We start from the raw sequence: 11,715 nt of genomic DNA, 5'->3' as shown, positions 1-11,715 counted from the left end.
AACATCTCCACATATCTTTATGATACAGCATTTGCAGCTACGCACCACAATACCATTGATTCTTTAACATTCAACAAATATAACTGCCATCCACCATTGCTTAATATGCACAAGTCCATTATCAGGTCTGCATCACTGGATATTTGATGGTAAGATTCAGATTTTAAAAATTGATATCTGGTAAAACCATTGGGAAATAACTATGTATTGTAAGCGAATCTTAAGCGCATAATGACGGCCACTAGATTTTAGGGTTCGAGCTTAACAGCTCTATAAGGTGTATCCCTAATCTTAAACAGTCTTTAAGCACATAAAGAGTTTATTCAAAACATATTAAAATTACAATTCCATGTATAGTTTGCCATCAAATTAAACATTAACTCACCAATCCTTAAAATGGAGTCAATCCTTGTAGCAGCATTTCAAGGCTATGATACATTGCTTATCAATTGTAACAATTGCATACATCCCATGCATTGTTCTATATAATAAATTAATGAACGACTTCACACCGCTTTGAAGTCACAACGCAAATTACAGAGAAAAATAATGGTATGAAATCTACACATCAAAGAAATGTAAGAAATATCAAATCACACAACCTAAATGCAAGAAATTTTAATTTTACAAAGGTAGGGAAGGGGGGCATAAATAACTTTTTTGAAACAAATTCCAAATTTATGCAGGACTTCATGAGATTTCCGACTGATTTTAACCTATAGAATTGCATCCATGCCTAGAAACTCTTGATATTCAAATTCTGGAGCGTAGGGAGAATTTATAATTCTGGTTTACCCCATGAAACGGACTACAATGATGGAGATGTCATCCTTACTGTCCCTATTCAATGCTTCGGCAGCAAGTTGCTTGGCTGCTTTCTGTGGGTCTTTTGTCTTTCTTGCAATATCAACCACTTCTTGATTAGCCATGACCTGGATTAATTGAAAAGAAACCATATAGATAAACACAATATAATGTCAGCAAGAGAGAGAGAGAGAGAGAGAGAGAGATTTATCACCTTCCATAGACCATCACTTGCAAGTACGAGAAACTCAGTATCTGAATCAACATCAGCATTTTGTACATCAGGATCTGATCGCAAATGTGTCTTGAGGTTCTTGTCTCCAAAAGCTCTAGAAACTGCTAGTTGGCCATTAACTCTAGCAACATCTCCTAATATGGTGTGCAACGTGCATTTGTTATTATGACTAGAAACTTCCAACACATATATGGTTTCACATTCAGATTGAACTCACAATTCATAAGAGTATAACAGGGTGACTGATTAAGAAGTATGGAAAAGTTAAAAGGGAAAATGAGTAATAAAGAAGAGTAGCAGTCCCCACTAAAAGAACAAACACCAGTGGCAGGCTTGCTAATGTAATATAAAATTTCAATAAAAATACTTACAAGAGGAAGAGACCTAATGCAATCAAACATAAACCATTTTCTGCCATCATAATTTAGTGAGCAGAGCCTTTAGTAAATATGTAAATACTCAGTGCTGGTCTCAACTAAGAATAGTCCTAGAGAGATGGCTTGGATAAGGTCCTATAGTATTTTTGCATGAAGCGAACGCTCTCAAGACTTCCACTCATGTACTTGTTCTTTTCAGTACAAGACTTTACCATTGCACCAAAAATGGGCCCAGATTGCAGCCTTCAGTAGATCATATAATTCAGATCTCCCCATTCTAGACTCTAAACTGAACACACTCAGCATCAACAAAAGCCCTGGTTGTCCCATATGAGAGGAAACTACTTGTTTTTACAATCATCTGACTGACCTTCCTCACTCATACAAAATTATTCCAAGGACAAGTTGTTTAATGTGCAACATCTAGCTTCATCAAGCAATTACGTCACCTTTCTCTACCAATTCTATTCAACCCCATTGGTTCAAAATTTAAATTGGCACCTGACATATATTGACTTTTAGTCATACACCATAATAAATCTGATATGCAGCCACTCTAGCACTTATGACATGCCCTTTCACACAGCTTACCCTACCAAAATAGAGATATAAGAAGTTTTTGTCAAAAAAGAATGGTATAAAACCATTAGAAACTAGTAACAGTAAGTAATATTCTTCACTTAGTTTTAATATCTAAAATGATTTCATTGCTGTAAACTATGTTTTCTATACTTGGTTTGCCACTAGTTAAAAGAAAAGAAGAAAAATTTTATTTTTCTTGTTTTCCATTGTTTGGTTAGTAAATGAGTTGGGAAAAGAAATGAAATGAGGAAGAAAAAAAAAATTCAAAATTTCCCTCTTAGGCCTAACAAAATTTTCACACACACACACACAAAAGGGAAAAGAAAAGAAATGAGGAAGAAAACAAATTGAAATCTCTCCCTTAGGCCTATCAAAACACACACAAGTCCTTTGGACATGCCTCTAGTCAATAAAACCTACAGGCAACTAACCCCCATAACTAGTTGCCGAGTAATCAAGTGCATTCACCCCTGACGGGCTAAGTAATTTATGCTCATACCTAGGAGCAATATAGCTTTGTATCTTTTACTTCTATTCAAGGTCTATTCATTTACTTCTATTCAAGATAAACATCATTGAAGTTAATGGCATCTTCGGTGCAGAAATCCACAAAAGTTTAATAATGAGCTAGATAGAGGAAAATTTATAAGCCAATGTGCTTTAGTTCAAATGTCACCTCATCCCCTTGTAAGAGGAAGGTGGAGGGTGAGTTGTGGGTTCAATACCCACTGGGTGTGTGTGTGTGTGTACCAATAAAACAATTTCAGGAAAAATGAGCAGAACACAAACCAAAAAAAGTAAGAGTTGGCAAGTCAGACCTTATATACACAATACTCCTATAGATAAAAAAAATTAAAAAAAAAAAAAAAAACTAATGTCCACCAATATCCCAAATCTGCTTGGAGACTGCTAAAAGTATTAAACTTCTTTTATATTTAAAGCATGCAAGTTAGACAGATATTTTTTAATAAGTACTTACAAAAAAAAAAAAATTTTTGATTTTTTTAATAAGTAACTTTGACAGTTATTTTCTTCAACATCCTTTACTATCTACAATTCTTCTGCATGCAAACATTGCTAAAACAGAGATAAATAAAAATGTTACATATAGTGGATTCACAAAGACACATAAATAACAGTCTCCCCAGTCTAGAATTAATGGAGTTGCTATTTTTATGTTATATCATGACAGGGATACATTATTAGGTTTGTGTCGGCAATTAAGGTTCTAGGGGGAGAGGAAATCTGAACCTTGAACGTCTCCTTTGGAAACATCAAGAGGTGCCAGTTGAGATACAAGGCTCTTAGTAGGGCATTGAAAGTTTTCAATTTGAAAAGTTTAGCTTATCAGGGAAGTTAACTGTCTAATTTGCAATCTTTTTGACTTTGTAGAAGATACCAAATCATTCTGATCTCTCTCTCTTCAGTAAGTCATTCTGATCTCTTATGCATTCTTATTTCTTTGAGTTTTTCACATTTCCTTAGTTAGGGTCTTTCTTAGCTCTAAAATTGTAAATCAGGTGTTTTTTTCTTCAAATAAATAATAGCTTTAAATGAAATGGAGGAGAGACTTTATGTACTAAGGATGTACATGCAAAGCTCTCCTAAAAAATGGCAATGTGAAAGAATTATTCTAAGAAAACAAGAGTCTATAAACTCAATTGAATGCATATTACATCCAAGAGTGTGAGACCACTCATACAGAGTTCTTACATATGAGGATTTCAACTCAATAACTGATACCTCCACACCATGAAATGTGTGATTGTTCCTCTTCCCACGCATTACCCACGTTTGACATAAGGGAACCATACCAAACAAAGGAGCTGCCATTTTACCAAATCATTTCTTCCATCCAAAGAGTACTTCCGCAACTCGCTTTGGCATCACCAAACACACCCAAAACATAAGAAAATACAAACAACCACAACGCTTGGGCAACATCAAAATGCATTACCAAGTGATCCCTAGCTTCATCACTGCATTTAATATGCAACACTAGTCTACCAATATTATGCCTCTCCTAAGAAGGTTATCACTGGTTAAAATTTTCTGTAATGCTACTATCCGCACAAAGAATGTCACTTACTACACCAAACACTCTTCCAAGGAAAAATCACCACATTGGACCCTTGCAATGCCTCAATATAAAGCACAAACGAACTTCCCATTGCTATTAAACCTCCACCTCAATCAAATGATATTTTTCTTTTATTGGAAAATTACATACGTAGGGACTTATGATCTCACCCTCCACCTTGCACTTACAAGGAGAGGAAGTGCCATTTGAGATATAGTTCATTAGCTGGATGTTTTTGTTATCACGTCAACTTATTATCCCCATGGGACCATACAATTGGCTTAGGACCATGCCTTATAAAGCAGAGATCACTAGTTTGAATCTCCTTTCCCCCTCCCCATGGGGCCAAAAACTCACTCACCAAAAATAGAAATATCATGTCAACTTATTTATGAACCGATTACCAATTGAGACTTACTCCACCTAGAAACCCTAAACTTCCTTTCCACGCACCCTTAATATGTTCTCTGCACAAAACATATAGGCTGTGAATTAGACAACCTTATTCTTCATCACAACTTCCGTCCTAAATCAATTTTCATAAAAGATCCAGGAGATTTTCATTGGAGAATGTAATTGTACAGCACATGCATGAAGAAAAGGCACCCAGCTGAATATTAATACACTCATTTAGTCCCCAGCTGTATACATCCTGTATACTTGGGTGACTCTTTATGACTTTTAATAAAATTTTCATTACTTATAAAAAAAAAATACACTCATTTAATAGATGGAGTATGTTACCTTTAAGTTTCAAACTCAATTCTCCAGTGATTATCCAGTCAATTAAGGGGAACAATGTAATTGGAAGGTTTTCAAGGATAAGAACCAAAGGTTCAACATAAAAGCTAGGGTAAAGTCCAGAAAAAAAATAAAAAATAAAAAATAAATAAATCTTAGATTTATCCCTTGTGACAAACTATATCCAAACTTTTTAATTGTCAATTTAAATACTTAATAAGTCATGACAATCTAACTACTCTGTCTATATCTGTTAAAAACCACAAATGGAGTGACCTATCTGGCAGAAGGAAAATTTTCATTGGCATCCATTACATCCAAACAGCCCTGTTTTACCCTCTATCCTATGCTCTCTCTCTCTCTCTCCTCTACTGTTTTTGTCCTCAGCGTATCTCAATTTTAATTGGCATCTATTACACCCAAACAGGCCTGTTTTTCCCTCTCTCTCTCTACTGTGTTTGTCCTCTCTTAGAGTTTCTTTTAATGTGGATAAGAAGATAAACCACACAAGACAAAATGGTGGTGTTAAATGAAAATTGTCCTCTTATTAGATAGGTTGCTCAGTTACTTCTTTTCAACAGATATGGGCAGATGGTTAGATTGTCATGGCTTATAAAGTCTCGGGTTTAAAATGGAAAAATTAAAAAGTCAAAGGTGTAATTTGTCACAAGAGGCCAAGTTCTAATCCACAATGAAATTCATAATAAGGTATGTTGCCTTTCCGTAAAATCAACATAATATAAGTGGTGTTGTGCCAACATTCCATATATCAGCATAACATTTGTGTGGAGACAGATATATCATCTAGGGAAATTGAGTCAATAGTCATGCAGAGGCACAAACTAAAAACTTTGGGTATGATTTCATTTCAAACGGAAATTTTTCTAATTAAGAGGATATGCAATTGCTTTGATAATCAGAGTAAGCGAGTGTGCATGTATACAGAGAGAGAGAGCGAGTCATGTCCTTGCTATGTCATTCATAGTTTTAAGAGGAATTGTTTGTCAGCTCATTCATATTGTGTTCTCATGTCCTGTATCCATGGAAGTACAAAGCAATAATTATCATCGAAGGTCCCAGAAGTACCATAGCTTAATAAGGATTGGAGGTACTCTAATCCTATCAGCAGGAAAGGGAGAGGTCCTCCAATAAATGCTCATGCAATAAGTTTTTCTCTGATTATGTTAAGTATCATCGCATTATAGAATTTCTTAAAGTAGTGCATACACCACAGGAAGAAGGTAATCTGTGCAGTTCCCTATTATTCTTTCTCAACTTGATCTCTTCCTTAACTACAATCCTTTGTATGGCATAAAAATTAAACCTCTCTAACTTCATGGGCACCAAAAGAATACACAGTTGAGTACAGCATGATCCGAAAAAAATAAAGGAAAGTGAAGCAACATGTGATCCATAGATTCAAAAGACACAAAACATAGGACACCTGCTAGGTCAAGTCCAATTTGAAGGTAGGTCAACATTTTGACCGTTACTAACGTTGTCACTTGAACAAGATAGGCAATCATCCCCATTTTCTTTCAAAGTCTCAAATGTAATTCCACATTTTCAAGTTCATTTTTTTAGGGCTACTCCAGATGCAACTTCACAAATTTCACATAGATACCACAAGTATCTTACTCAACAAGGATCTATAAGTCCATCCTAATTTTATTCCAGTATGTGGTTTTCATCGATCATCACTTCTTAGAGCAATCCTTTCCAATCAATTTCATCCTTCCTCTCTGCACAGTTCTGATCAATATACTTATTTACTAGATAAAAACCCTATCAATGTAAAGCACATTGACAACTACTTTACACATCCCATTTTGAGGTTAATCACAATCAGCAAATATTCATCTAAAAACAGTATTGCTCACAAAGCAGGAAAGGTGATCCTTTCTAAATTCTTTTGATATGCAAAGTAATATACAATTGGCCAGACCAAAAACCTCCAATGCAAGGCCTATAACAGATGCAGGCCAGAACATATTTGGAAATATAAGACTCACATTAGTTTTCACCAAAAACTCAATCAAGAAAGGCTTCTAGTTTGAAAGTCAAATGGGTGCGTGCACAGACACACAAATGCATGTACCCACACCCACACCCACCCACATATAAGGGCCTGAGGATATGTAAAAGAACCTGGCATGTTTGACACAAATCCACCTCTGTCCTCAATGCTGCCACGCTCAGTGTTGGGCTCATGATCAATTGTCATCTGTATTGCCACCCCCCTCCTTGAAAGAACTGCTCGTGAATCTCCAACATTGGCTATCCATAACTTCTGACCATTGATCAGAATTGCGGTGACTGCAGTGGATCCACCTCGCCCCAAGTCAGGATTGTGTGATAGAATTGCCTGGTCTGTTCTCTCGTAGGCTTTAGAAATGGACCTGTTGGGATCAGTCCAAAACTCATCCTGGAATCGATGATAAAACATAACTTAAGTAGTGTATACAGTAAACCTTTCCAAACCAATTATGTAAATGGGCATTAAGATGTCACCAAAAAACTAAATCCATATCATACCATAAGATCAGTACCATATCAATCTTTTTAAATGTATCCAATACATTTCTTCTTTTTCCAAGAGAGTATTACCAATTACATTACCAAAAGCAAGTTAAATGAGTAATCTTGATGGAATAATTCATACTTAATTGCAATTTCTATGACCAACAAGAAATACACATTTTAAATGCAACATAAAGCAAAATCAAAAGATATTTTTCCCTTAAAGAATCCAAATGCACCTTAAGTTAGCAATTCAAACACATAAACATAATGCATCTTTTTGGACCAAATATTCACCTCCTTTAAGATATTAGGAAACAGATGCTTTTGTAGATAGGCAGGTACACTATCTCCTAAATGCCCATCATATATAGCAAAAAGTCCAAGCTCGTGCCCTTGGATGTGAACAAACTTCGCGACATGGTAATCCTCCATGGGATGATTTGCTTTCCCTTTAACTAGGCTGAAGCCATACTTGACTGTGCCCTGATGGCTCCTGCCCTTGCCAGAGCTACATGAAGAGCGTCCTCCAACCTAAAGACAAGGAAATTTCAAAATCCAAATAACTCATGCAAAGTTTTAAAGGAAAAGAAGAATGCTCTAACAGATGAAACGTAAAACCGAATCCTTTATTGCTCAAAATCACCACAAAGGATGGAAAAATATAACAAAATAACACAAGACATATATATCTAAGAGGCAATATATAATTTTATTTAATGATACAAACTCTGAGACAAACCAAGAAATATATGGTCCATCCAAAATTTCATGTTTAGCTAGGATTATCCAAATTTTCAGCATGACTAACTTGTAAAGAAACGAGCATACAACCCAATGATTTACCCCATTATCAGCACTCTAAAGAAAATCTACGAATCAAACACTCAAAAGTTGATTTGGAAACCAAAATTAAGAATGCAATTGTTTCAATACGAAAATGATGAATAGGAAAGCTTGGCACCCACCTTTTGCGGATGCTTATTCTTGTGGAAGTGAAAATTGTGAGAAATATCAATAAACACTAGCATAGAATGATCAGCATAAGGCTAGCAATTGAAAGAGAGCCCAACCCACTAAAGAAAGGAAGTTACTTCCCACCATACTGAAGGAAATGTATAAATTTGTAAACAAATTAATGATTGTTCATCTGATGCAGTAAAAGACAGACTGCTGGGACTATTCCTACCATTTGTGAATCCACATATCCAAGAACAAAAGAAGTTTTCCACAAAAACATGAGAAAAATGTGACTTAGATTAAATTGAAAAACAGATTTCATTATTGCAACCTGACTAAATGAAAGATGATAAAGTAAAAGTGCTGATATTATGTTCATGAAACAGTTTTCAATTACTTCCCCATATATGACCTATCAAAAAAAAAGTTACTTCCCCATATATGGCCTATTTATTAGAGAAGTTAAAATGTTTTCAGCATTTTCATTTTCAAAATTATTCATATTAGGTTCTTTGATGACAAGGAACCTCTTCAAGGCAGGGCCATTTCATGTGCCCACCCACTATTGAGTAAACCCCAAATACACAACCCTGCCCGCAAGAACCGTGTATCAAGTTTTGCATATTAGGTTAACAAACTGAAAAATGGAAGTGAAGAAAAAAAATGCTAAAAGAAGTCTCCTTAGTGTAATTTTCAACTCAAGAAAAAAAATTAAAAAGTTAACATTTTGAAGCATCTCTCTTCATTTACCCTCATATTTGCTTGCAACATACAGAGAAGGGAGGGAAGCACCAAGATGTTGCAGAAAACTTTTAAAAAGGAAAAATTGCCAAAAACACAAGACTTAACCTGAATTATACTAAAAAGAGAAGCATAATTTTCCTTATCTTGTCATTAACAAACCCAACCCTTTCACTAAATTTAAACAGTCCACATAAAATCTCTAACTCTACTACAAAAGTTGCCACATACCTAGATAAATCATATGCCTTTTCCATTTTATTTTTTTTAAATAAAAAAATTAGCAAGTCTACGAATACAAATACTTGAAAAATATATCAATACATTAAAAAAAAAAAAAAAAAAAAAAAAAAAAAAAAAAAAAAAAAAGATGATTGAAAAAAGTGTAGATATCCTGACCTGAGACACAGAATTGAAGCAACACAAACTATCCATATAATCCAGCCCCACCTCACCTTCTTCCTCTCCCACTCCGCATCTACCTGCTCTGCCAATTCCCAACACCAACACCAACACCAAAACCCCACCTCAGAAAAAACAACTTTTTTTCACAACCTGCAACATCAAAACATAGAATTCTGATCATCCAAACAGTCCAACATACAGAAACCCAGAAAGAAAATAACAAAAAAAAAAAAAAAAAATTACCAATTGGGTATCTAAGAATTTCTCTCACCGATCCAAGAACAGCAAATTTCCAACAAAACAAGAGAGACCAAATTTACACAGGACTTGAATTATCAATTCCCAAATACTTAGTTTTTTTTTTTTCTTTTTTTTTTTTCTGAGAGAGATGATAAATAATAGAACCACTTAGTAAACAGAATATTGGTAAACAAAACAAGAAATATAGGGATGTACAATGAGGAAAGAATCGTTGAATGAGTAACCGTGCGTGCGTATGTATGTATAGTAAGTTTTGTTTTGAGGGCCTAAGTCTTTAAAGAGAGCCAAACAATGGCTGCCAAAAGGCACAGGTTGCACTTATTGACTTTTTGTTTTGCACACACTGTGTATTTGTGTTTTTTTTGTTGCTTCTCTTGTTGCCACTGTTGGTTTTGTTTGTTTTTGTTTTTTTATTTATTTATAATTACAGCTGTTATCTAGTAAATTGTGATTATAGATAAATTTTTTACCATTAAATAAAAGATGTTTTTGGTCTACATTAAACATTAATAAGTATTTTAGTTTGACGATAAAAAATAATAATTATGGAAGAGCCAACTAAATTAAAATTTATATAATTTTTTTTATTTTGTTTATAGAAAAATAATGTTCTTGTAGACGTTGATCTGAGGAGTCTTTCCTTGGTTTGGTCACCGGTGAGTGTGTTGGAAGTGGGGACCAGTGTTCAAAGTCAGCCAATGTTTATTCAAACTCGGAGACGAAACCTAAATGTTTTGTCTCCATTGGCATTAGCGAATTAGATACGTGTAACGTAGAGAGTTGGTATTGGTATTAATGGTTCTTTATTGGAGTAGTTTTTTAAAGACTAGTTAGCCTTAGCCACCAGGTCTTGATTTCAACTCTTCTGTTCTGAAAAAAGAAATGCAAACAGGAAACAATTCCATTTATAGATAACTATGTTTTTTTATTTTGAAAGGATAACTATGTTGAATTTGTGCACACACACAGTTTAGGAAATACTATAAAATCAAACCGTATACGTAATTATGTTCCCCATTTTATTTAGCCAATATATATATATATATATATATGTTCCCATTTTGTAACGCGTTTTCAAACCTCTTTTCTTTTCTTTTTTTTTTTTCAAAGAATAACTTTTTTAAAGTTTTTATTTATTTTCGTGGGTACAACTTTTTCAAACAACCCAGTTTTCAAAAAAGCTAAAGAATATTTATACAAAACACTGAAACAGACACTAGTACATGTAATTGCTGCACAACAACCTTTTATCTCTTATAAAATAAAAAGTCAAACGGTATCTACATGTAATTGGAGTTTCGTAATTTTGGTGAAAATTAGGGGTTGTTTGGTACTTAGTGTGTTTTGGGCTTAATTTGGTAAATTTTGGAGGTTGTAAGGATATTTGGGTAATTTTAATGATAACTAGGGCAAATTTGGTCAATGTGAGAGGTTGGGGGCATTTTGGTCATTTGATATGATTCAAGGTCAATTTGGTGAGTTTGATAAGGTATTTTGGTCATTTTCTATGAATTTTGGTTTATTTTTTTGTTATTTTAGACATTTTAGTGGTATTGAAGTTTTTTAGTAATTTTGGTGAAGTTTTTGGGTCTATTTTGTGATATTAGATATTTCAAGGGTATTATAATAATTTTACTGTCTTTGAGGAAATTTTGGTAATTTCTGTGATGTCTTATGGGTTATTTCATAATTTTAGGAAAAAATGGTGGCATAATTATAATTTCAATTAATTGTTAGGGCAATCGTATAATTTCAAAGAAGCTTTAGGGCCTTTATGTAGTTTCAGAAAAGTAGGGAGTTATTTTTTAAAATTTCTAGAAGGGCTTCAGGCTTGGTCTTAATTATGATGGACTTTGGGTTTGGTTTTTAATTTAATAGGCTTTGGGCCATTTTGATGGGTCAAACCAAGTTTAGTTATATCGGGCCAGGGCTTGCTTTTAAATTTTATAGGCTTCGGACTATTTTGATGGAACAAACCAAGTTTAGGTTTTTTGGGCTGGTCTTCAGTT

The 11,715-nt window shown here is 34.2% G+C and overlaps 1 protein-coding gene across 2 annotated transcripts; it reads right to left on the bottom strand.

Annotated features, from left to right (window-relative positions):
• Nucleotides 1-301: 301 nt before the first annotated feature.
• LOC126707303 (probable protein phosphatase 2C 9) lies at nucleotides 302-10,046 on the bottom strand. Of its 2 annotated transcripts, none has more exons than XM_050406896.1 (6): nucleotides 9,689-10,046; nucleotides 9,440-9,595; nucleotides 7,637-7,873; nucleotides 6,968-7,244; nucleotides 1,019-1,173; nucleotides 302-932 (listed from the first exon to the last, which is right to left on the bottom strand). In XM_050406896.1, exons 2-6 carry the CDS (start codon nucleotides 9,473-9,475, stop codon nucleotides 792-794), a joined length of 846 nt encoding a protein of 281 aa, XP_050262853.1. In that variant the 5' UTR covers nucleotides 9,476-9,595; nucleotides 9,689-10,046; the 3' UTR covers nucleotides 302-791. The 2 variants fall into 2 exon arrangements, with proteins under 2 accessions (XP_050262853.1, XP_050262854.1); XM_050406897.1 differs by having other exon boundaries at nucleotides 9,717-10,046.
• Nucleotides 10,047-11,715: the final 1,669 nt, after the last annotated feature.

Source organism: Quercus robur, chromosome 11 (assembly GCF_932294415.1).
Source record: "Quercus robur chromosome 11, dhQueRobu3.1, whole genome shotgun sequence".
In the NCBI taxonomy this organism is placed as follows: domain Eukaryota; kingdom Viridiplantae; phylum Streptophyta; class Magnoliopsida; order Fagales; family Fagaceae; genus Quercus; species Quercus robur.
Note: the sequence above shows the minus strand (reverse complement) of the source record. Positions and strands in the feature narration are given on the sequence as shown.